Source organism: Balaenoptera ricei, chromosome 7 (assembly GCF_028023285.1).
Source record: "Balaenoptera ricei isolate mBalRic1 chromosome 7, mBalRic1.hap2, whole genome shotgun sequence".
Classification (NCBI taxonomy): domain Eukaryota; kingdom Metazoa; phylum Chordata; class Mammalia; order Artiodactyla; family Balaenopteridae; genus Balaenoptera; species Balaenoptera ricei.
In genome coordinates, this window is record NC_082645.1 from 65624319 (window position 1) to 65651229 (window position 26911).

General features: G+C 41.2%; 1 protein-coding gene across 1 annotated transcript in view; it reads right to left on the reverse strand.

Annotated features, from left to right (window-relative positions):
* Positions 1 to 26911, reverse strand: part of PDE11A (phosphodiesterase 11A) — a 423612-nt gene that overhangs the window by 48877 nt on the left and 347824 nt on the right. The window contains exons 13-15 of the mRNA XM_059927271.1: positions 23721 to 23830; positions 13726 to 13816; positions 10259 to 10359 (exon numbers count right to left, since the gene is read on the reverse strand). Coding sequence (XP_059783254.1) covers positions 10259 to 10359; positions 13726 to 13816; positions 23721 to 23830 — 302 coding nt within the window. The remainder of the gene's footprint in view (positions 1 to 10258; positions 10360 to 13725; positions 13817 to 23720; positions 23831 to 26911) is intronic.

A 26911-nucleotide genomic window follows, 5' to 3' on the forward strand; every position in this document is an offset into this window, starting at 1 on the left:
CTGGTTCCACCTAGATTCCAATTGTTCTATGGTCTTCACAGCTGTCATTTGGAGAGATTGAGATAAGAAAACAACCTAAAACCTATCCAAGAAAAGCCCTGTCTTGAAGACTAGATTCTAACTTGATCCAGGTGGACAACATAACAAGTTGTGGGAAATGTAAGAACACCGTTCCCAACCAATGTCTGACCCTTCCTCCATAACTATTGGAATACCTGCTGAGAGTATGTTCAATATATGAGACACAGCATTTTTGATGTAAAGTGGAAGCATATTACCTAGGCGTCTAACTCAATATAGAAGTTTGTTTGTTTTGATTGCAAATCTATGACATGCCAGCCAAATAGCACCAGAAGAATAAATCTCCACGATTATGAAAATTTTAATACCTAGAGCTGCTGGTGCGTAAGTCTTAAATCAACTGAACCCAGAATCAGTCATAGGCGTCACATCACATTATAACAAAGCCAGGGTCTACTGCATCAGGACAAAAGGGAATATCCACTATCCCTAGGGGGTGGTAGGTAGAAGAGGGGCAGAAGGAATCTTTTCATAGAGCACAGAAAAATGTAGCATACTAATTTTATTTTTCTCCACTGACAAAAGTGTGGCTATTTCTTGATAGGTTCTATTTATTCTGGCGTCCCAAGGTTTGGATCCCTCTTTGCCTCTCCGTCTCTGTCTGTCTGTCTCTATGTGTGTTTGTGTACATAAATCACACACACACACTTATATATATGTAAAATTGCTGGGTCATAGAATGATTTCTATGTTTAATTTGAGTTTTCATTATAAATACAGATTGTTAGGGGTATACGGAACCTTTGAAAAAAATCTGCTGTAATTCTCTCATTTATAGGTGAGGAAACTCAAGGTGAAGGAAGGTGAAGTGATTTGACCAGGGTCCCAGGGTAGTTATGGGCAGATCTAGGTAGATTCCAGGTCCCGAGCTTCCCAGTTCTGGCCCTCTGAGATAATCTTTATAAATTGTGTGTTGCATGAATGGGGGCAAAATAGCCTTGCATGCTGTGAGACTCTGGACATAGGTATAACGGCATCACAGGCTGCTGTACTAAGGAAGTACCCAGTACCGAGTACCACGGTGGGCACCAGACAGTGGTCTTTCCATCAACAATGAGATGCTCCAAAGGGCTGCAGATGGCCCAGACCAGATTGGTGGTCTGCAGCTCTAGGCGGTGTATTTCTGACCCCCTCCTTAGAGATAACCGTGAAATTCACTGTGCTTTTGAGAAATTGGCCCACACAGCTGCTCCTTTTAACATCTGTATGTGTACGTGTATATAGATCATAGAGTCAAAATCAGCATGTGTGAAACTGTTAGAAATAGGAGTGCTTTTAAAAACATGGGGCTGCTAAAACGAACATTTGAAAATCCACAAAATTATATAACACTCCCTGTATCCAGACTCCTCTGTCATGAGGAAATATATCATTAACTTTTCAAGCAGATCACTGGGAACCTTGGTTTTCAAGGACAATGGCAAACACCTCAGCTAGTGGAAAGCAACTTACTGGAAAATCTCATTTATAATCATATATGTTTTTATTAGGCTTTTATCCTGCTCTCCTGACATATGTTTCACTCCGGAAAATAGCAATCTTTAAAAAAGCATCATTTGAACAGCACTGCTAAAATTACCTTCAAAAATAATTTTAAAGATTGGTTACCAGTCACCCACCGCTACATTGAAAATTTTTCTGGTTTGTAATTCATCTACAAGGCACCTTTTATTTGTAAATTGAGAAATTACCAATCCTGTGTATATTTTAATCAGGAATATTTTTTGTAAATTTATATAACTCTACATGTATATATGGACACATAATCTTTATCTATTTATCTAACTGTTCTGAATCTACTAAAATTCTATGAATGTTAGGAAGGTTTTACTGCTGAGGTGGAAAATCATCATTGTGACTCTCCTGCAATTTCAACTCCAGAATTGTCAGACGTGTGGAAGGAGAGTATAGGGGACGGGGTGGAATGGGTATAGGGGAGGAGAATTTTGTTCTTTCAGCTCATTCAACAGGCAGACCATACATCTGCAACTGATTGCTAAATGCAGATTCTGGAGACACTTCTGGACTTTGGGCATAAAAGCATCAGAGAGGAATAATAAATTAGTAGGCAGATGTTAATTCCAGTAATTATGACTAAAGGAAAAAAAGTCATATATTTAATTTTGAAAGTGAATTGTCTCCCTGTGTTAGACTAGCACTGATAACACATGACCAGCTAAGAACCTGAAAGAAATTACCTGTTAGGTGCTGTGCTGTTGGTGACAGCACGAATAAAACTGGCAAATGCAGGAAATGGAAAGACGAGAATGACTCTCAATATTGAAAATGACAGAAAATTAGACAATACAAGGCCCTAACCATTAGTTCAGTTGATTCATAATCTCCAGGACAAGAAGTGGTCCAAGGGGTTGCTGGATGGAGCATGCCCTAGTTGCCCCTGCATTTACTTGGCCCGTAGCACTCCTCACGATGTGGTATTACTGTTTTTCTCACTTTTACACTGGGTTCTCAGTCCCTGAAGGTAAGAATTATGTCTTCTCTGCCTGTGATCCCCAGCAACTAGCACAGTACCTGGCATAAAGAAGGCATCAGTAAGTGCTAGTGGATACATTTCTCATGTTTTATTCAGTTGCAATATCACGTGGATGGGGATATGAGGATGAATAGATATAAAATGCTTTGATGTGCATCAAAAAGTACCAAAATATTTCTTCCATTAACCTGTCACTGTGTCTGTTGTTCTAACATTAGAGTAATTTCCGTGGGTTAATTCATCAGCTCTGTTAAAATATAAGAATGTTTGGGAAAGAACAATGGGTTAAGCCCTATAAGTCATTACACCTTACTATGCATTAATTTATCCTCTTCCTTTCCAATATGGGGCTAGTTGAGTGTAGGCTACTGTAGAGGTTGAAAACTCTGAACATAGTGGACTCTTAATAAACATTTGTATAATGATGAATGAATGAATATTCCTGTCTACATGGCAGTAGAAACATTTGTTGAGTTCCTATTGTATTTCATAAAATAAATTATTTTAGATATTAGTCTAATTTTTAGAAGGATGGTCAAACCATAACTCGTAACAATCTAAGACAATTTAGTACATTTTGTTGTCATAATCAGATGCTTTTGAGAAATACTACTTATTGCATCCCTTTGGAAAGACAAAGACAAAGAAACCATTAGACTGGGCATTTTCTGTAATGGCTGATGAATGCTTGCAGAGCACAAAGGGAAGTGAAAATTTTTCAATTTGAAGATTAGTCTGATTAATTTAGAAAGCCAACCAGAAAAGCATTAAGCGCCCAAATGGGTTTATAAAATCCGAATTCTTGGATAATTCTTGGTTTAAATAGTGATCTGAGGCAATGTGGCATGGAGACATGTCACAGGCAACTTGATGACTTTGGGTAAAGTATGTGCCCTCTCTAAGCCCAGGTATCCTTATCTAGAAGATGGGGATAACAATATCTACCTTGCAGGCTGATATGAGAATTCAACATCAAAGAGTTAATATTTTGAGAATTTATTATGTCAGGCAGTGTGTCAGGTTTGGGGGCTCCAAGAGTGAGCTAAAGAGGAAGATGTCTGCGTTCATGGAGCTCCCATTCTAGTGGTGATACAGGGAGATACTGTAATGCCTAGAACAATGCTGGGCACGGAGCAGGCACCTGGTAAATGAGGGATATAGTATTCTGTGGTCACAACCTGCTGGGGATGAATGCTAAACAGTTACTGCTACCTGAGAGCAACAGCTTCCACGACTGTATTAAAGCTAAAGAACTGCCAACTTCTGATGTCCCAGTATAGCTCAACGACAAACAAGGAGCCTCTACTTGCGGTCTCAGCCCCACAGGTAAGGCTCCTGAGCAACTCTCACCTGGAGCCTCCACCCCACCCACAGCCTGCTGGTGGCATCAGCAGTTTGTTCAGTTGCCACCGGCTTGATATCTAGTGGGTCTGGAGCTGGCATTACTGCTGCCATTGGTGCCCAAGTATTTCCAGGAGTGGCCTCGGTTTCCCCTTTGGTTCTCTTAAACTAACTGCAGAGAGAATGGCAGAGTAGTTACAAGCATTTTGGAGTCTAAATACTTGGTTCCAATCTCAGCTTTACCATTTAACATGGTGAGCAATTTACTGAATCTCTCCAAACCTCAGTTTCCTCATGTGTATGACTGGGTCAATAATAGTACCTGCTATGGGGTCAATAATAGTACCTGGTCAATAATAGTACCTGCTCTGACAGAACTGCTTTAAGTGTTAAATGGAATAATGTGTATATAAATCTCCCAAGTGAGCACTCAGGAAATTTTAGGCATTGTTTTTATTACTAATTGTGGAAGATGCAAGGTCATCTTTGTTGACTTCATGCAGACAGTCTAAGGCAACTGCGACATCTCTTTGAAGTTTTAACACTTGTAATTTTGGATCTCTCTCTCTGTCTGCCCCAACAAGTGCCATCTTTTATGGTCCAAATTTTATTAATTTTTCTGGCTGAATGATTCTTTTCTTTATAAGGTACTTTAAATTATCGGTGTTATCAAATTTAAATTATTTAGATTATCTAAATTTTAATTATCTTTCATATAGGTAATCTCCTTTGGCCACCACAAGGACTGTAGGAGATTGGTATGGGTGATGTACCTGTCCCCATGTTGCTGACAAGGAAACCAGGGCAAAGAGAGATTAAGTGAGTGACTCTCTCAAAGTTACATGGCTGGTTACCAATAGGGTATATCTAATTCCTGCTTGAGATGCTGAAATTACTATTTAATTATCAAAGCCATATTCACTGTGGGGACTCAGAAATAGGCACAGAAATCAATTTCAGAAAATCACTCAGCAGTAACTGGAAAATGCTTTCAATGAGTTGGAAAATCAGACTGAAGAATTAACCCCCAGACCTAGGTTGTGAAGCCTAGAAATTCACACTGAGGTTTTGTTTGATTTTCTGTTTTTTAAACTTGTGAATTCTGCTTTCACCCATCATTTGTAGCATAGAATCCTGAGCATACCCAAAGCCATTAGAAATTAAATTTACAAGGTTTTGTGGTTGTTTTTAAAGGAATTCCATAGTTCCAGGAATTTTACATTTTCCCCTTTTGGCTCATGGCAGGAGATCCTGCCCCCAGGAATGAGTCATAACCTCCCTGCAAAAGGACTGGATCTTCTCCCTGCCTGCTTTGACCCCTTCTAGAGTGACTTTCCCCTTCTTAGGGGAGGAAAGCAGTGAGTGTCCTTTTTGGTTGACCTCCGCTGTGTCAAGGCTTTTGATTTAAGCAGTCAGGGCAAAAGAACCAAGGATGATCCAAACTTCTAGAAAGGGTACAAGGCCGCCTCATAGTCCACCTTTCTTCAGCCACTGCTGCTCCAACCAGCACCACGGCTCCTGCCTCGGCTGCCCTGTGCCTTGCTTACCTTCTGCCCTGGCGCTGCTCTGAGCCCACGCATGGGATGGGGAATGGCTGCAGGAATCCCCAGCCCTTGGGCTTGCACGTCCTGGAAGTGCATGGAAGTTTTAACTCCCATGGAACAGCCTCGGCTGATGGAGGCTGGAGGCTGGTGGGTAATTCTGAGGTGCAGCTTATACAAGACTTTTCAGACAGTCCCTGCGGGATCAAGCCCGACTGACCACAGTGCTGACCAACAAGGGAATGTGTCTTTACAAGAGTTTTCCTCCTTCCCCATTTCACTGTCCCAGTCCCCCACTCCTATTCCTGATGTTACCTCCAAAACTAGACTGACTATGTGCATGCAAGCCCTTGTCTCTGGCTCTGCTTTGGGAGAGAGGATGGGAACTCATCCTGGTTTTCATAATAAACCAATTCATGTACACCTGGGAAGGTCAATATTTCCATGTAATGCATCCCCAACTTAAATGACAACTACTTCTTAATTCTTCCATTAGAGAAGGAATACAGTGTTTGTGGAAAAGCCTCGAAACAGGAGGTGTGGGTTCCAGCTTAGCCACTAATTAGTTATGTGACCCAAACTACACTATTTAACCTTTTCAAGCTTAGTACCTGATCTACAAAATAAAGGAGATGAATTGGATTACATCATTTCTAACATCCCTTCCAATTCCACAACTGTATCTCTGTGAAATAAAAGCAACTGGGAGACAGTTTGTAGTAGCTGCTTTCCCCCTCATTAACCCTAGGAATTGTTTTGCCTAAAAATACGGCAATACTTTAATGCAACTTTAGACAGGCAAGTGAATCAGCCTCCTGAAGGTCTAGATTAGAGAATGAGCAGCTATTCAGAAACTCAAAAAAACAATAAGGCTGACAAAAAGAGAACAAGCCAGCTTCTCTGGAGTCAGCTAACATTAGCCGGGGCTGCAGCCTTAAGATAAGAGCAGAGTAATGAGAAAACGAGTTGCAACCAACTTCCTTGACTGCATCCCAGCGGTCACTCAGTGATTCGTCACATCCCTAACAGGGCTTAATGAATGGACTCCTACTGTTGACATTTTTTTCTCCCTTAGAACTTATTTGGAAACTTGGCTTGGGAAAACGCTTCTACTTTGAGAAAAATAACACAAAACCCTGCAAGTGTCAGACACAGGAAATAAGAATATTAAAGGGATACAGGCTTCCATAAATAACCAATTCAGGAGCATCAATTCAGAAAAAGATGGAACAGCATGATAGTTAAGTCAAAATGAGGGCCACAAAACATGCAAAATAAATAGCCTATAAAACAAATGAGGTTGTAGATGCCACCATTTATAAGACATACAAGACATTTATAAGGTATAAGACATTCATAAGACAGATAACATAGGTACTATTATCTCCATTTTACACATGAAGACGAGAGGCTCAGAGAGGTAAATAATTTGATGACACACAGCTATGTAGTGGCAGAGCTAGGATTTTTACTTTTAAAATATATTTTAAAAATTAATTAAATTTATATTTATAAAAGTAATACATACAACAGTTAACAAATCAAACAGTACTAAAAAGCATATAATGAAATAAAGCAGTGTTTTTCATATTGCTGCCTTGTTGTCCTTTGACTGTATTTCTCAATGCTTTCATTTGATTTTTATTTTGGCCATCATGTTTTTAATTTGCAAGAGCTCTTTCTTCTTCTACAGTCTGCTCCTATTATTTTTTAAAGCATTCTGTTCTTATTTCATGGGGCAATATTTTAGCTCTCTAAGGATATTAACAACAGTTTTTGGTTTTTGTTTTCTTCCTCTCCCCGTTTTCTCTGAATTCCATTTATTTTCTGTTTGCTTCGGTCTCTGCGTTTCACATGCGAGACTTTCATAAAATGTCCTGTGATCCTTGCTATCTGCGTGTTAAGAGTATGGCATTAAAAGGCTAAGCAGAAGTTGTATGTGTGTGTCCCACACACACACACTGCATAGGACACATTTATACTAAAAATTATTCATTGTTTATCTGAAATTCAAATTTAACTGCACTTCTTGTACTTCCATTTGCTGAATCTGAGAAACCTGGATGTGTGGCTTATAGATTCTGGCCTCTGGGTGACTGGGCTGTGGGCTTGGGGTTTCAATCCAGAGACCTGTTCCATTTGACTTCATCCCTTCTTCTGAGCTCTGTGTCTCATTCCCACCTTGAACTTTTCTCAGTCCAGAGCGCTTTCTTTCGTTTCTCCAAAGAATAAACCTCTGCCCTTCTCCAGGGATAGAGGAAAGGGAGTTATCTGGCTAGGATGGTGGAGGACTTGGTGGGCTCTGAGTGTTCTGAAAACTGACTTTTTAGTAATTTCCTTGTCTTAAGCTGTGAGCGTCACATTCACTTTTCATGGTACTTTTTGTCTCTAAGCCGCAAGCAAGGCTCTGCAAGACAAAGGGGCTTGCTTCTCAGAGTTGTCCTCCTATCTTCCACTCCACTCTGCCAGATCAGTTACATTCATCAGCTGGCCTTCCATTTTCCACAAATGGATTATCTCTTATCAGTTGTTTTGGGCCCTCTCTGGTTCTCTGATTTACTCCTTTTTGTTTTTGCTTTTAAATTTATTTGGTGCCATTTTAGTGGAGTTTCAGAAGGGAGAGGACATAGACACTTGGGCTCAATACACCAGGTTTAACTAGAATGCCAGAATGAGACTTAAATCCAGACCAATATAATTCCAAAGCCTTTTACTCCTTGCACTATACTGTGTCATAACCCATTCGCTAGAGACCAGCAATAAACACCTGTGGCATAGATTATCAGTTGTCTACTCAAATATCTCTCTTCCCTTTCTTTCTTAGTAATAGAACTCCTAGACTTTAGCAGGGCATATAATTACCCAAAATGAAGCCTTCCTTTCCTAACCTTCCTTCAACCTAGGGATGGCCAAGTGACTAAATTCTGACCAATGAAATGTAAGTGGAATTGTTATGTGAAGCTTCCAGAAAAATCTCTTAAAAGATAACTTGCATCACCTTTGGCCCCTTTCTTTTTTGTCCCTTCCTTCTGATAACTGAGATGTGGACATTTTGCCTGGAAAATGAGCAGCTATCTTGGACTCAGGTGGAAACCATGTGTTTGAAGGTGGCAGCACAGAAAGATAAAGTAGCCTGGGTCCCTGATGACTTAATGTAGCTACTCTGCCAACTGCAGATTGCTTATCTCTAGATTTCTTTTATGTGACAAAGAAGTAAGCTACTGTTATTTTGGGTTTCCTGTCCCTTACAATTGAATCTAATTCTAACTGATGCAATGCCAAGTACAATAAAATTCAAAGGGAGTGATATAGGCTTCCTGGAAAAGGTGGTAGAAGATAGTTCAGCCAGATAGGGAAGTGGAGGAACAGGATTCCATGTAGGAACGGTGAGATGATTGGGGAGCTAGGGCCACCACATAAGGTGTTTTCCCAGGGTAACATGCAGTTAACTAACAAAAAGGATTATTTTTTCTGAAAAACGAAAAACAAAGGGTAACATTAGACCTGTCTGGTTGGAGTACAAATCATGTTGGAGAGAAGTGGAAGACAAGGATGAAAAATAGTTGGGGGCAGATTATGGAGGGAGAACCTTGAAATGCGAACCAAGTTTAGAGGTTGCTTTGAAAGCAATGAAGCCACTGAAGGCTTTTAAGATGGGTGTTGGAGATGCAGGTCTAGAATGTGAGGTAGTGTTAGAGTGAAGAATTTCAGGGTCTTCTCTATGACTCTACAGAGGTAATATAGCACTGAGGCCAGGGGAGTGAATCTGAGTAGAGTAGAGAAAGAAGAACATGGGTTCAGGAACTCATACGTAGAAGCAAGGAGAAAAGAAACCTATAAGGGATCCAGAAAAGGAGAGAGGAAGGCAGATGGATGTTGGGGAAGAAAAGAGAGTAGAAATTGACAATGAGAAATCAGTAAACCTGTAGATGTCTCAAAGAAGCTAGAAAATATCAGAAACGAGTAAAGGACATCGAATTTGGGGACAAGGAAGTCTCTGGTGACCTCTGAAAGTACAATGCTGGTAGAATGTTAAGGTGGATGTTGGTCTCCAAAGTGTAAGTGGGTGTTAGGAAAATAAAGGTGCTCATGTGCTCCATTTATTTTAAAAGGTGGGCAGTAAAAGAAAGGTAAATTGAAAAGCAATTAAAGACCAAGGGGTCAAGTCAAAGAATTTTTTAAGGAAGGGAAGTTGTTTGGTCTTTAATATCAGAGAAAACTGTGCATATCAGTGAAGGAAGAGATAACCAGGCTGCCAAAAGAGGTGGTATCTGAGGGAGCGGGTCTCACAGGAAACGAGTGGGATGGAATCGCCAGCTCAGATGGGGGCCTGAGCTTTGGGAAAAGGAGGACGGCTCTTCTGAGAGAGAGAGCTAGAGGAGAGGCAAGGAACGAAGGCTTGGGTTTCTGGTCATCCTCTCAGCAACAAATCTTTTTCATTAGCATCATCAATGCCATTAGAGATCTAACTGGAAATCATAGTCTAAAATAGCAATCTTAGCCAGTCTCTAAAATAAAAATGGCCATCACTTAGTTTCAGCCAAGAATCCCAAAAAAGGCTCATAAAACAGAAGATATAAATCTTGTGATTGTAGCCCTGATTGTCTTGTTTTATAGGCACCACACTAATGAAGTTCTCTTAGATGAGGGGAAAACAACAACAACAACAAAAAGTTTAGGTCATTTACACATTGATATCAGTGCTAGAATAACAGGCAATCCCCAATATGGACCTGAAAATTAATTATAGCTTGAAACTTTAGGTATCCATTTGTCAAATAGATCAAATGCCAATACCTACTCAAAGTACAGCGTGAGGTCTGTTGCCAGTATTGACTGCTTCAAAAGCTGCATAAGGTCACTGTATTCCTTGGAGGACAAATTAGCAAAGATGTTGTGACCCTGGAACGAGAAAGTACAAAGTCACAAAAGACAACATTAAATCTGAGCTTGGTGACTACATGTTTTTCCTACTTTTTTTTTTTTTTTAAATGTCTAGAAACATGATAAAATCATTTTCTAAAAAGCTTAATGACATTTTGTGCAACTACAGACAGATTCCCTGGCAAACATAGCAAAGCTAGGAGTACAACCATTGTTGAGGAGGACCACCAAGGGACACTTCATTATGCTTAGTCTTGAAGACAAAATTGAAGAGTGTTTGAACTCATCTTCCTCAGGCTACGTTTGTGCCAACAACTCCATTTAACTGCCCACGTCCTGTGGAATTACAGAGCAGAAAAGCTGACAAAACGTTCGGGAATCTTTCTGACCCGATATATCAATACATACTAATCTCACTAGTAAAGACTTAAGTTGGCCTTTTGTAAGTATTTGCTCTTGCAACAAATGACTTCAAGGAAGAGAAGAAACATTAGACCAGTGGTACAAATGGGGGTGATCTTGGCAATGGGCACTTCTAGCAATGTCTAGAGACATTTTTCTTGTCACACTGAGGGACGGTGCTACTGGGATCTAGTGGAGAGGCCAGGGATGCTGCTAAACATCCTGCAGTGCACCCTACAGACCCTACAACAAAGACGTACTTGGCCCAACATGACAATCCTGTTGAAGTTGAGAAACCCTGTGTTAAGCTGTGAAGATACGTCTGGATGGAGCGTGTGAAATTCAGGACAGTGAATAATTACTGAGTAGCTAGAATGTATAAGATACTGCTCTTGGCATAGGAGGGCTCTAAAGATGCCTTTGGCCTTGAACAACCTGCAAGTACACCTGTGTCTCCATACCTTTGAAAAGCACACCTTTTTCCATCCAAATTTGTTTTAGCCACACTAGACAGTTCCACAGTGTTTTTAATAAAGTGTGAAAAAATCCTTCTTTAAATGACTGACAATTCACTTAATTTGCTTTGAAAGTTGAGACTTTTCATTTGTCAGGTTTTCTTAGCATGAGATATGAACTCATAAACAGGTGGTCTGGGAACTGGACCAGTTTTAAACCTAGTGTTGAGAGCCAGAAGATGGTGCAGAAGGAAGGCAGTGAAATGACTGCCTGAGAATATATTCCAACGAGAGGTAAATTAATTCTTCCAGGGAACCAGAATATCAATTGGTAAATCACTACCTACCAGGCACCAGATGATAATCTGCTTCCTTGAGTTAATTTATCTCATTGGGGGAACCCACCACTCCTTAGAGACTAAAGTATATTGGTTCCACCTGGGACCAGGTCCAGTATTAATAATAATTTTCAAATGAACTCTTCCAGACCCTTAATTCAGCCGGTAGGAAGAAGACTAATAACTAAAGGAATGCCACACCATAATTCTGCCCAGCCTTCTTTGCCTCAGCCTTGCCCCATGGATCAATCCATGGTGTAGTGGGGCCTGGGAAAAGGTGGTTGGGAGCTCTGGAAAAGTGGTCATCTGGATCCAGCCACACATCTAGCATCTCCCAGGGAAAGAAATATAGCTATTAGGAGCCAGTTACAGTAAAACCTAATGTGAAGTCCAGGAGAAAGCTGGTCTGAATTTGAGGATCTTGATTATTTTGAGAGTGCATTTTACTACTTTTAAAGGACATAAAGTAACTTAACACAATTTATAGCTAAGAGAGTGACAAAGCCAGACAGGTCAGCTTTAATAATAATAATAATAAAAGTTAATTTGCAATCAGTGTATTGCTTATATGTGAATTGGCCTTCTACGGTGCCTCAAGGGTTTGGTCTCTAAAATAGATTAGTCTCCCTAAAATACTACTTCTACTCCTTAGGGAGGAATGGTATTCATGGAAAAAAAAAATGTAGAGGAAGAAAGGTCTGGAGCAACTTTCTTCAGGCTATCTAACCTCTCTGTGCCTCTGCATTATTTGGAAAGTGGGGTGGTGATGATATCTGCATTTTTGCCTTTCTGATGGGCAGGATGGAGCGGGGCAGGGGGAGCGTCAGGGCAGAGCCTGAACACACCACTGCTTGGTCCATTACTGTTATTCTGCATTCTTCAAAGAGAACCCCCAGAGTGAAGTGCAGCCGATGTATTTTGTTTGTATGAAGACAAAGTCTGAGTTAGTGGGGTTTGTTTTCCCAGAGAAACAAGCAAATGACCTTCTGAGAAAACCCTGACCTCCTGTATATAATCTGTTATTACAAAGGTGAGAATGTCTGGCCTCAGGGGCGTAAACCCATCATATTACCAGTACAGAAAAGATAGTCTGACCCCAGTTTCCTCCTGTTCCTACTTCCCTCTGCCACGGCACGCAGCTAAAACATGGCCTTCATAGGAAAATTCCAGAGCCACAGATGCTGGGATACTGGTTTCTGTCAGAGTTACTGAGAGCCTGACACTTGATGTTTCATTCCCAACTGCAAATACATCTCCCCCAGTGGGTTTGCCTTCTGCAGCTGCACTCAGGTTCCGGAGTGCTGACTCTCCTTTATGGGGTCAAAGAAGGCTTTCGCGATATTGCAAAAGACACTCTTTCTCAAGATAGGCTGGAGGAAAAAACCTCCATATTTAATGATGCTATTCCAGCAAAGCAGGGCCTTAATGATGATAATAATAATAATTAATGGCACAGCTAGAGAACTGACAAATAATGGGGAACAGATGATCCCTTCCTGGCCTCAAAAAAAAGTCTGTACGCCTGCAGAAAATTAAGCAGATCCTTTCTTGGCAATTTCAAACTCAGACGCCTCAGCCAGAGTCAGTTAGCGGTTTTACTTTTTCTCCATGGAGAGCTAAAAGTATAAAAGACCAACTACTTCTAACTCCTGCAATGACACATGAAGCAAAATAAGGCATATGGCTGCAGCCCTGGGTCTCAAGTTTAGTTGCAGTTCTCACTTTCAAATCGGTCCCACCAGCAATTTTAAGTTCTCTTATCTTTTATAGGTTTCTCAATTATGCAAATAAAGTGTAACTTTCTCACCCTGTTTCTGCTTCCACCATCTTTTTAAATGGGTTTCACAAAATGGAGATGTTGGGCCACTCACTACTTGGATCTGTTAGTGGGCTTCTGTATTGTTAAGAAAGGTAAGGCCATGCTCTGGTGACAAGCTGTGGCAGTCTGCTCTGCTAAGTGAATCTGAAAAGCCTCCTAACCAATAATAAAACCCAAATGGATCAGCTCAGGACGAATTTGAACAAGGTCCTTGGTCAGGCATCTGAAAGAATTTTTAAAAAGCCACAAAGAAAAGGTCCAAGAGTGCCGATTCTCTGTATATTCCTGTGGCATTGCAAAGAAAGAGAAGTAGGAAACATCATTTCATTGGTTTTCTTTCAAGGGGAGAAGCAGAATGTTAGGTCTGTACCTCACTTTGAAGGATCATCACGGCGTGGTTGAAATGGTGATGCTCTAAGGTAGCAGAAGTTCCATAGAGTTGGGCCAGGGCAGAGCCGCTCCTGAAAGAAGACAGATGTGTGAGTGACCAAGGCCCTTCACCCGTCAACGATCCCCCGACACTGGCTCTTTGGATCAACGTGTTTCTCCTGCTTCTGCAAAGGACCATGAGCAGATACATCCTCAGGTAACCACCTGTGTAGTTCACGAATGTATTAAGTAAACGTTTTGGGAATCTTCTCTGTGTTAGGCTAGATGCTGTGGATGATACGACCATGAAAAAGACACAGCCCACGCTGCTAAGAAATTTACAGACTAGTAAGGGAGATGAGATGTGGTCCTAAGGGAAAATAAAGCACAGAGCACATAATATAAATACCACAGAAAATGTTCCAGGTCCAGTCAAAGTGCTTTGGATGATCTGAGGACAAGAGACATAATTCCTGGCTTTGTGGATCAGGATAGGCTTCATGAACTAAACCTTATAAAGCTTCTGAGTGTCCAAAACGAATGTCATATACCAAATGTATTTGCGGCTCCATGGGAAAAGACCTTGTGAATATCATGTAGAACCCATTTAATCTGCTTTACATGTAAGGTTGACAAGCTTCTACTATGGTTTTCCAACCTACAGTCACACTATGATATCTCAATGTCGAACTCCAGAAAGTTCCCTGGATTTGGAGTCAGAATTCAGCTCTCGGTAATAGTTTCGGGTCATTACTTGGTTGCTTTAAGAATCAGTTTCTTTGTCTCTAAAATTATGATAATACTCTCTACCTCACTTGTTATTTAGGAGCATACAATAAAATACTTGTAAGTGCCTATCATAGTGCCTGCCATATAGTAGATGGTAGTCTATACTAATTATTAATCAACAATTAAAACAGATATTTCCATTTTAAGTAAATAAAATGTTAATTGATACTTGAAAGGATAATTTTGAATTATCTGTATATTTTGCTTATGTAGAACAACCCATTCCTCAACAATGTCAATTTGGCAAGTGCTCATTTAAAATGTTCCAGTGTGTTCATTTCCAATTCTCCTGAAGTAGCATTTAGAGCATTTTAAGAGTTGAGAGACATTCCGAGAATCCTATGGTTTAAAGGACAGTCATGGGACAGCAGCCAAGGACCCATGAAGGTCCTTGTGTTCATTCTTGCTAATTGCAGAGAGTGTGGACATTGAAAGGGCAATTTGGCCTTAACCTGGAAATGCCAGAGATTGCCAGATCACAGTCTGCCCTTTTAGTGAGAGGAGCAAAGACTGCATGTAATGCCACGTGAGGGATTTCAGTCATAAGGTGCCCTCTAGCTCCAGCATGAGGCGGCCCAAGATCATGGCCGGTTTGGGGGTGCAGGGGACCTGTGATCTCTGGAAAGGCTCAGAGCTGACCACATGTTGGAATAAAACAGCAGGATTAGGGGTTATTAGGAATAGGGTTAGTAAGCAGGGTACTAGACTTTAATCAGGTGGTGTTATTTCTTTAAATCTTGCCTTAATCTATATCATTTAATACGTGAAAATTTGTTAGGCTAATCTTAGCATTAAGTGATTAATATTTAATGTTAGTCACTATTTTTCTAACATAGAGTTCATTTTTATGAAAATACATTTTTCAAAATGCACACTGTATTGTGTCTTAGCTGTATTTGTCTTGGCTTTTGAAATTCTAGGATGTTTCATATGCATGTCAAATCCAAATGCCTGGCATGGAGTAGGTGCTTAAAAAATATTAGTTGCTTGGCTAGTAAGGTTGTGGTGGTATGTCTAGAGATTATAGTTCAAACTGAAGGTTGACAATAATAAGTGTGTTAACATTTTAAAATAATGTTATTAATAATAATAGCTCTCATGAGAAGTACCTGTCATGAACTAGGCAACATATTAACACCTTAATATATTACTTCTTCTAGTCCTGACAACAACCATGAAATAGGTATTATTTTCTCATTTTACAGATAAGGAAACCAAGGCTCAGAGAAGTTATGCTACTTTTCCAAGGTCACAAAGCTAGTAAGTACCAGTTCTAGACTGGAAGCCAAATTGTGAAGCTTTTTCTCATTACATAATGAGAAAGATAATTATAACTTGTACATTTCTGATATTCAGTTCTCCATTTTTGCCAAGCTGGTTGTCATCAATGAAAGCAGGTTTCAAAATTTAATTCAGAATTCTTCTAGTATAACTGCTAACCACAGGCTCAGATTCCTGTGATTTGTTTCTATTAACTAGCCATGCCAGATGTGCCCCAGTTACTGGTATGAATCCTGATAAGAGAGTCATTGATGTAAAGTAGGGTCAAGATGCAAAATATCATCTCTTCCTTTATCAGGCTGGTTTAGCAGACCTCACAAAGTTAAATCAGTTACATGATAACAAGTCACTAAATATTTTCTTTTTTCAGGATCAGTAGGATGTTTCCTCCTTTAACCAGGGGACACCTTGTAACAAAAACACTGGTGCCTCCTATGCTGCCCTCTCCTCTGCCCCAGATCCACATGGATTCTGAACTGCTGCTTTTCATCAGAGGACTCTCAGGGTGTTTGTGCAAATGCATCTGATGGCCCACGGTTTGAGCATCTTCATCCTCACATTCTCTTTGTTCCTTTTAGTAATTCCGTCTTACATTGTCCCCACCCTCACACAATACTGATTTAATCACAAATATGTAGATTTTGCAACAGAACCAGACTAGTGCTATGAAGAGACTGTGATTGATTGATTGATTGATTCATTCACCTAATAAGGATTGATGACTACTGCAATGTGAGGCTGTGGGCATGTGGGATACAAAGATAAAGAAGACATGGCTCTTACCCTCAGGAAGCTCACAGTCCCCTATAACTGCGCAGGAGACTTGCACTTACGATGTCACCTTTCTGCAAGCAAGGTGCCATCTTAGCATTCACAGGATGGAGCATGATACTAACTCTACTTTTTTTGTCTAGAATGAAATCATCTAAGCAAGAATGTTTCCAATTCCATATGGTTCCTCTATTTACATTACTAGGTTTGGTCTCTGTCAGATTTTCTAAGACTGCAAGACATCCTGGTGCTTTCTCTCTCAGTCCAAGGCTCACTGAGAATGCGCCTACACCTGCCATTACTCATGGACATGCTATGAACCTCCTAGGACCGCAAGAGTGAAGTCCATGGTCAGAAAACTTGATAAAAGTGGCAAAAATTAAAATCTATCTGTTAGGATAAACTTTATCAAAATGTATTCTACAGAATACTAGTTCTTTGGAATGTTAAATGGCATTACAGGCAGAAATAAAAAGGGTCCCGTGGTTAAATATGTTTGGGAAATGCTGGGTTTAAAAAGTTAAACTGTTTCTTTATTATAGGATTTCTCGGTGGCATCTATATGTGAAAATATGCACTGTGATTCTGCAGGAAGGGGACGTAATATGCAGTACTGACCAATCTTACTTGATCATAAAACCATTTTTAAAAAAGAGGACATGTCTTTCATGTAATGTACTTTATGTAAAGGCATACTGTCATTTTTCATGTAAAATGTGAAAAAAAAACCCTCAAATCAATCACATGTGGAAAAAAATTGACTTTAGCACCACACCTCATTTTAATTGTCTGTGGTAAGTAAATCCATCACATCAATAGCTCCGGGGCACACGCACTGTAATTGTGAAAATATTACATATACATGTAGGGTATGTGGAGACAGGGGGAGAGAAGGAGAGCAGAAGAGAATCCAGATCCCTGAAGCACAGGAAGATTTATACCTGTGATATTTCATGATGCTCATTATTGATTAGGTCATCCCAACATACTGAAGTTTTTAATTTTTGGACAGGCAGCACACTGAGGAGAAACTTATTAAAAAGAAAAGTCAACGTGAAAATTCTGTCCCCCACAGGCATCCAGCACTTTGCACAGGCACCAAAAATAAGCGTGTAAAAGGAACCTGCATAGCTATGAACTATGTACCTTCATAACTTCCCTAGATATGCATATTCGTTGAAAAAGAGACAATGGAAGTGTGCTGCCATGGCTTTCAGAAAAGACAGGAAACTTTCAGAAGGAAAACCATGAAAGGTAATTAGGAAATTGAGAATTGTTGGGAGGTGGCGAGGAATGGGATTAGGCTGTCATGGCAGATTAATGCGCCCCCGTATTTCACTTCTGGGACCTGGCTGAAAGCGACAAGATGGGTTTTCATTCCCAAGAAATGAGTATAAGAGATTATGCTAGAAATGAATAGAAGAAGTCTCCTAGGAGAATATACTACAAAGCTGCTCGGTACTGATATTTAATCATCAGGGGCAGCTGTAATAGGGAGGGCGCTGAGTGGGAAACGCTGTCCCCGGAGAAAATAGGAGAGCGGTGTTAACAGAGTAATTTCAAAGCACTGTGGGATCGCTGCCCTGTCTACCTATCGATCATTCACTGCACGCACTCCAATACTTTAAAATTAAGAATAAAGCATGAAAATGCAAAGGTTCACTTATCAGAAAGGCTAAGAGAATAAGTCATACTGTGCTATAACTAAAATCACAACTTTTTATTGTAGAGGCATTTTGCATTTTATATAGTAATTTGTCTCTTGCTAAATGTCTCTTGTTTCTTTATAGCCTTATATAGGAAAAAAGGTAGCATATGCTTTGCCACATAATAATTGGTGCATTTAAATCCCATTTCCAAATCACTTGAAAGGTTGGAGTTAGACTGAGTACTTTAAGGAAAGGGACTATTATGCTTCCCACACAATGCCTGGCACAGTGCTTCGCACTTAGAGAGCACTCAATTAATGGGGAGTAAATAAGGAAATAAGGATATAGATTTCTTTCTAGGGATTTTCCTAAACAATGGCGCACTTGCTGAATAAATCTTATTCTAATCAATAAAAAGGTAGTTCCTTCATCATGATGTAAAAAGGTCTCTTTCAGCATTTATTGAAAAAAAATTTAACTGAGGTTGCATGGTGGTGGCCTTTGGTGTTCTAAGTTCAAAAGTGACTCTGTCGGGCTTCCCTGGTGGCGCGGTGGTTGAGAATCTGCCTGCTAATGCAGGGGACACAGGTTCGAGCCCTGGCCTGGGAAGATCCCACATGCCGTGGAGCAACTAGGCCCGTGAGCCACAACTACTGAGCCTGCGCGTCTGGAGCCTGTGCTCCACAACAAGAGAGGCCTCGATAGTGAGAGGCCCGCGCACCGCGATTAAGAGTGGCCCCCACTTGCCGCAACTGGAGAAAGCCCTCGCACAGAAACGAAGACCCAACACAGCCAAAAATAAACAAATAAAATAAAGAATTAAAAAAAAAAAAGTGACTCTGTCAGTTAAAAGGCAGGGCTGATGGACATCCCATGAGCTGGTAATTTGTGTACAAGATCGATCATTGAGAGGAAACACGTCAGACCATCTTGGAACAGGTAGATTTGATCATGTGGTATGAGGATGCAAAAAAAATTTTGAATTCTGGTATCAGAGACTTAATATCTATCTCATATGTGTGAAAGCTGTTCATTATAATACAAGTCACTTGAAATTTGGGGACCTCAGTTTCCAATTTCGAAAAATTAAGGCACTGAAAAATATGACTACCAAGGTCTAGTTGTGTTCTATGATTTTTTTGGCTCCACATCTTGATTTTTTGGATGTCAAAATATATCTTAGTTTTCCAGAGTTCACATATATGGCAAGTCCGCCAATAAACTGGAAGCTCAAAGGGCTAAAATAAATATCACAAAGTCATGAAAGAGAGTAGAATAAAGTGGTTAAAGAATGGTTTTTGGAGTCAGAAAGCCCAGGTCCAAACACCACTCTGCCACATGCTGGATGTATGAATTTGGGCAAGTTACTTACTTTCCTGAGGCCCAGTTCCATCTGTAAAATGGAGACAAAAATATCTACATACAAGGAAGTTGATGAGCACATGAGATAGTAAACAACAAACAAACTGTAGTTCTTATTGTCTCAGGGACCATCCATTGCAAAGAACAGAAATGAATTAGAACCAGCTTCACTAAAAAACAAAAATAAAACAAAACAGAAACCCGTTGACTAAATGATGCCAGGAGCTCTGAGTAAGGCCCATTGTCACAAGTACGGCTGGGTCTCTCGGAAACAGGAGTAGGGATATGGAAAACCGGGGATCAAGTCTGCTTTTCCTCTGTCTTTCTCTAGGATAGTATAATCTCTGCTTCTCTCTGAATGTTAGCTTTCCTCTTCTCTCCTCCCTGCAGATTTGCTTTCTTGTTTCTTTTATCCACTTGGGACGTGGTCATCACAGCTTTCCCCAAATGGCAGCCTCAGCTTCCAAGTCTATGTGCAGCTTAGACCTCAACAGCTACCTGAGTCAATATCATGGTAATCCAAGTCCAAATTCCTGGGAGATAAAATATGATTAGCTGGGTTTGGATTAGATGTGTACTCTTGGTCCAAAGAGCTAAGAGGTCAACTAGCAAGGAGGGCTGGCTCTCTCAGTGTGACACAGAGGCTGTCTCCAGGCCGGGGGCTGTTGTTATCTGGGTACATATATTGTGCACTTGACTTTTTTTGTGTGTGTGTGCACTTGACTCTTAAAAGAACCCACAAGGTGCTCACTCTTGTCTTATAGATACAATTCTTTATGCATAAGTGGCAGAATGGTAGGCGGCTGGAGGGAGGCTGCTCGAGGAAGACACAGTGACAATGATGCCATTGGCCTCAGAGAGAGGTATCCTAAAATAATAATAGCAATGAAATGCAGGCACAGGGGCTCAAACCTAAAAAATCGTCAGACCCTATAATGAAAGTGTGCACAGTTTACCCTTCAGTAGGCCCCAGGGACACTACTGTTTTTAGTACAACATCAAACTGTTGTGTGTAAAAACTGTGTTTTATAATAATCTTATGAAAGGTTGCACTTGTTGAAGAAATCAGGAAACTTTGTTGGAAAGCAATATTAAAATAGTTAAAACGTCATCCATTCATGCATTTGTCATTCATTCATTCACTCAGCAAACATTCCTTGTGGGTTTATTATGCTCCTGGTACTTGTACACATCGCAGGGACTCAAGAAGAGGGGAGACACACCGGTAAATCAGCAACTAACATGGTGTGAGATACACACTTTTGGAAAAGCATAGCCAGGGCATGATGTGGGCACAGAAAATTGACAAGGGGAAGGTACATCAGAGATAGAACCCTGGGGGTGGTGCTTTTAGAGGAGTTTGGGGGAAAGAAGAAGAGGAAGGGCATTCTGGGCAAGGGGAACTGCCGACTGGGAGCAGAGAGAAGGGAACTAGCCGGACCCCATAGAGCACTTTAAGTAGCCCCTTGTGTCTGGAACCTGGATGCCTGGGTGGGGGTGGGATGGCAGGAGTGACTGCTGGGCCAGAGGAATGGGCAGGAGCCTGATTGAAAAGGGCCTTAAGGGCTAAACTAAGGAATCTGAACATTATCCTGAAAGTTACAAGAGGCCAGTGAACGTCTTTTAAGCAGGGGAGTGATCTGATCAGCTCTGTGAATTATAAAGAGCATTCTGGAGTGCCAAGGGGGAAAGACTGGAGGAGAAGAGTTAGGCTGTTGGTTGTAGCAATCCAGGAGGGATGCAAAAGAAGCAGTGGTTACTTTAAGAATGCAGAGATGTCGACTTTGGGGGGCGCTAAGGAGGGAATCTGGGTGACTTGCAGATTTCTGGTGGTGCCATTCACTGGGATAGAGAATAAGAGAAAAAGGGAGAGACTGGGATTGGGGTGACTGTGGGACTTCAAATAGGAGGTGCTCCTCAAGCAGCTGGAATAAGTGTGTGGAGATAAGCAGAGAATTATGGTCCAAAGGTATGGGCTTGGGGCTGAGCAGCAGGTGGGTGGAGGTCCAGCGAGAAGGCTAACGTGGAGCAGAACAGGAGAGAACACGCCCAGCGAAGCCTGGGGCAGGAGGAGAGAGGCCTTGCAGCAAACTGAGAAGAAAGACTAGAAAGGTGGATGGAAGGTGTTCCTCTCCCAGACAGAGGAAGAGAGAGAGCTCTAGGAAGGAGGAGGAGCTCTAGTGGCAAAATGTGTCTCATGGCAAGAAGGGTCAAGAAAGAAGGACAGTAAGAGTGTCCAACAGCTTTGGGACAAGGCGTTGTTCATTGGTGGCATTACTGAGGGCTGCTCCCCTGGTGGGCAGAACTGGAAGCCATGTGGGAGGGAAGTGAAGACAAGGAACAGACAACTTTCCAAGAAGATTGGCTGGAAAGGAAAGAAGAGAAGTAGAGCAGAAGCTCGAGGGAGAAGCGGGATGGAAGTGGGGTTTTTCAAGATGGGGGACAACTGTTCATATTGATAGGATGCTGAGAGCCAGTAGACAGGGGAAGGAAGATACAGGGTAGAGAAAGGAAGACTGATGGAGCAAGGTCCCGGAGGAGGGAGGGAGAAGGGATCCAAGGCCGAGGTGGAAGGATTAGCCTCAGATATGAGGAAGGACAGCCCTTTCACTGAGATAGGAGGGAAGGAGGAAAGGATGGGGCCAGACAGATAAGTTTGTTCGTGGCAGGGGAGGAAATTGAGGGAGTTCTCGATTGATGGCCTCAATTTTCTCAGTGAAGGAGGAAGCAAGGTGATCTGCTGAGTGGCGCAGGGGAGGGGGGTAGAACAGGAGGTGGTTTAGGAAGAGAGAACATTTGGTATCTATAACTGCTGACAACAGTGGGGGACGGCACTGGCTAGAGACCCAGAAAGATTGGTGGGGAGTATTGAGCACCTAGCGAGTTGGGAGAATATATATTGGGTATGCCCTAAACTCACAACTGTGACACTTTCTCCCAAAGCCTTTGAAAGTCTAGACAGAAGAGCAAGAAATTAAATCGCTAGATTGAGCCAGGGCTGAGTTTTTGCAGAGTGACTGTCACAGAAAGGTAAGAGCGTCAAGAAATTATAGGACATGGAGAAGAGCAGGTTGAAGTGATGGGCTACTGCATTCAAGGCAGATAGAGGGACACAGAATCAATATTCATCTGCGAGATCAGGAGCAAATAGAAGGGCCCAGGACCCCAAGGCCTCAGTAGGTAGGTGTTTTGGGGAACAAAACAAGTGACGAGCTGCAAGGTACCTGTTGACACACAGTGGGCTGCTGGGGTTTCAGATTATAGAGGCAGACCTGCTCCGCAGGCTTGGAAATTGGTCATCTGACAGCTGATCTTACCTCTTTGTTGAAGCCTTCCTTAGTCCCTCCATCCCCAAATGTTTTTCCCTAGCCTCTGAAGTCTCATATCACTTTGTTTGCAGACAGGTAGTAAAAAGCACATTAAACTGTAACCTCAATGTGAGAGCCAGGAGACCTGGGTTTTGGTCTTATCTCCAGCACCCGTAAGTTCTGTGGCCTTGGCCACATTGTGAGCCACCAAGCAATGGCTATCTGGACCAGTCCTCCTTGCTTAGCGACAGATTATTTTGTCCATGAGCGTTACGTGCCTCACATCACCTGTATTGGTGGAATTCCTTTGTTTGCTTCCCACCATTCTGTACGACGAGGCCTGGCAGGACCAGGGACCCTCTGCCTTCTATGTCACTCTATTTCACTGCAGTTTCTACATACCCAACATCAAAAGAACCTGGAAGAAATTCTATTGAGGAAGGAAGAGATCTTTTGCTTCATAAAATTTCCACTTTTATTTTAATAGTCTCAAACCCAGCTTTCAAGAGTAGCAAATCCAAGAAACTTATAATGCCATGAAGGCAGACATTCTGGGAGAATAAAAAAAATAGACCCTTTAAAATCTGAGCTTTGTTATCTGACTGAGGTCAGCAGAGACAGACCAAATCAACAAGCATGACATGAAGGGCAAATTTGCAATTAAAAGAAGAATAAGGAATTATAAAGATGGATGAGCCCTGTTGACACACGCACCCAAGCCTGCGTGGCCTTGGCCTCGGATGCCAGAAATTAATGCTTTACTCTTTAGCACTCGTCACCTTTGCCTCCGAACAGAAAGGCAAATGCATTAAAATAACAACAATTAGAACACTTACTTAGCTTGGAAGGCATTGTTGGTTCCCCTGTGGTCGAGGTCATGACACAGGCATCCCACAATCACGGCTAAAATTTCCACCTCGGTCAGAATCTCTTGAAACCCGGCGGTCTGGGAAGATGGAAAAACGGCAACAGTCACTGCTCAGGGCAGGCAGGACGGATAAGGCTCGTCTGCTGAGCAGCCATCAGCTCTGTTTTCATACCCACATCATTCAAGGGAATGATTAACTGCCACCCCCGCGACCAGTGAGTTGGGTGGTCAGTTGCACAGCCCAGGGTCCCCAAGGTGATGAATTAGCTTCACTGGCTGGCACACCAGGACAGAGTTCAGATTATTTTGTTCCCTTTTTGGAGAAGAGGCTGTGCTGTCCAGATACAGTGACAGTTTGGCAAAGGCCCAGAGCAAAATGTGTTTTGTGATTCGACATTTCAAAATGATGAGCGTCTAGGGGTAGGGGAGAGAAGGGGCTGTGAATTTAGAACTGAATGCTATATCCACCAGCTGCCATTCAAATGAAAGCAGGCAAAAGAAAACCCCCCTTTAAAACATATATATATTAAAAGAAGCAACTTAGAAGTACTCAAACTGTTACATGATGATATTTTAGCAGTTATCTTGTAAAAATCTTAATTCATATTAGCTTGGAGGACAGATGAAATTTATATGGATAGCAAGGCAGTGAGTGTCTTGAAAACTAGAATTTGGCAGGGGATTAGGCAACCCAGAATGAGGATCAGGTGGAGTATCCATTACATGGAATTCTTTTTCTATTACCCTCTGGTAGCTTGCTCGTGAAATGCATGGGTGTGGTGTAATATCTCTGGGGGGCAGTGTGATGTAATTACGTAATCAGGAGCCAAAATGGTTCTCTGGTTCCTGCTGTCCTTTCATTAGTTTAGAAGAGAAAGTGAACTTATGGAAAAGCAGGTCTATGTATTTTCTTGATCTAAGGCCTTTATGTCTCCCCCTTTTACTTTGTAAGTCTCCCATTTCATTACTTATTAAAATCTTTATCAGAGGGCAGGAGGAGGGGAAAGGTAGAGTTCAAATTGCTTCCCTTTGCATGCGTGTTTTTTCTCCACATCTAACATCACTAGCTAGGATCCTAAGACACTCCTCTTACGGCAATGAACACTTTGTTTTTTAGTGAATTATGTTTTTATTGCAGAAATAACTGAATAATAAAGTTTCTGTGTTGACAATTTTATTTTAAAAGATTGAGTTGGGCCCACTGATACACTTAGAAATATGTATAATTTCATTTGCATAGCAAATGGGAATGTTAATAAGTTATCTGGGGAGGATAAAGTAGCCCATATTAAAGCTGTGTGTGCCCTTCATTTTAAAATTTGGAGCTGGCTGTTGGCTTTAAGTTAATTTTATTCTATTTAAGACATTACCTGTAATAGTTTTTAAAAATTCAAGTTGTAGTAAGAGACTTAGAACCAAAAACAATGGTCCCTCATCCTTCCCCTATCCTGATTCCCAAAGGCAACCACCTTCAGTTTTCTTTTTTATCTAACTTGGTAGGTATTTTCCTCCATATTTCTGTATAGTAGACACATATTATTAGCACTTGGTTATTCATCCTTCCTGTGTGCCCAACACTGTCCTAAGAGAATTACAACCGTTTAACTTACTTAGTTCTCATAACAGACCTGTGATGTAGGAATTTTATTATCCACCAGTTCAGATGAGGTAACTGAGGCACAAAGAAACTTATGTGCCCTGGGTCTCAGACAGTGCCTACCTGATTGTCACTCTAAATATTATTCGCTGCGGAGCCCGTTAGGTATCCAATTATTGTTTCCTTTGTTATGTAAATGTTTTCATTTCCTGGAGTTAAGATTTCTTTGAACATCTAAGTCGACTCACATCTGTACAACTCTCCAGTCACACATTTTATTAGATCCCTTCCTGTCCCAGGGATTACCTGCTTTGGCCTGCTGCTGTTCTTTGGTCTGGATTCTCTGTCTGCTGCCAGCTTCCCCCTCCTGGGGTTGGTCTCTTATCTCCTGCATCCCACATCTTTCTCTTTCCTTGTTTTTCTCTCTCAGTTTGCGGGAACACATCTGCCAGTGGCTTCATGAGAAAGGGTGTTAATATTTCTTTTACATTGAAGAAGTTGATGTTTTTGAGGCTTTGCATGACTGAAATGTCTTTAATCTATTCTTCTACTCAGTTGTTGGCTTGCCTAACAGTTCTGGGTTGCAACATTTTCACTCAGAATTTCGAAGGACTGCTCTAATGTTTCCTAACTTCCAAAGTTGCTTTTAAAAAAGTATAAATCATTCTTATTCCTAATCCTTTGAATGGTACTTGATTTTCTCTCTTTTAGAATCCTCTCTCTATGCCTGGGGTTTGCCAGTTTCACAAAAATCTGCTTTGGTTTGGGACTTTTTTCCCCATCATTGCTTGATAAACCCTTTCAATCTGAAGGCTCATTGTCTTCAGTATAATGTTCTTGTAATCTTTTTTTTTTCCTTAGTAATTTCTACTTCACTATTTTTTCTGTCCTATTTGAATGGCACTCCAATTGGTTGGACATTGGACTTCTTGTATTGATTTCCTTATTTTCTTTTCCTTTTTTTTTTTAAACATCTTTATTGGAGTATAATTGCTTTACAATGGTGTGTTAGTTTCTGCTGTATAACAAAGTGAATCAGCTATACATATACATATATCCCCATATCTTCTCCCTCTTGGGTCTCCCTCCCACCCTCCCTATCCCACCCCTCTAGGTGGTCACAAAGCACCGAGCTGATTTCCCTGTGCTATGCGGCTGCTTCCCACTAGCTATCTATTTTACATTTGGTAGTGTATATATGTCCATGCCACTCCCTCACTTCGTCCCAGCTTACCCTTCCCCATCCCTGTGTCCTCAGGTCCATTCTCTATGTCTGTGTCTTTATTCCTGTCCTGCCCATAGGTTCTTCAGAACCTTTTTTTTTTTTTTTTTAGATTCCATATACATGTGTTAGCATATGGTATTTGTTTTTCTCTTTCTGACTTACTTCACTCTGTATGACAGACTCCAGGTCCATCCACCTCACTACAAATAACTCAATTTTGTTTCTTTTTATGGCTGAGTAATATTCCATTGTATATATGCGCCACATCTTCTTTATCCATTCATCTGTCGATGGACACTTAGGTTGCTTCCATGTCCTGGCTATTGTAAATAGAGCT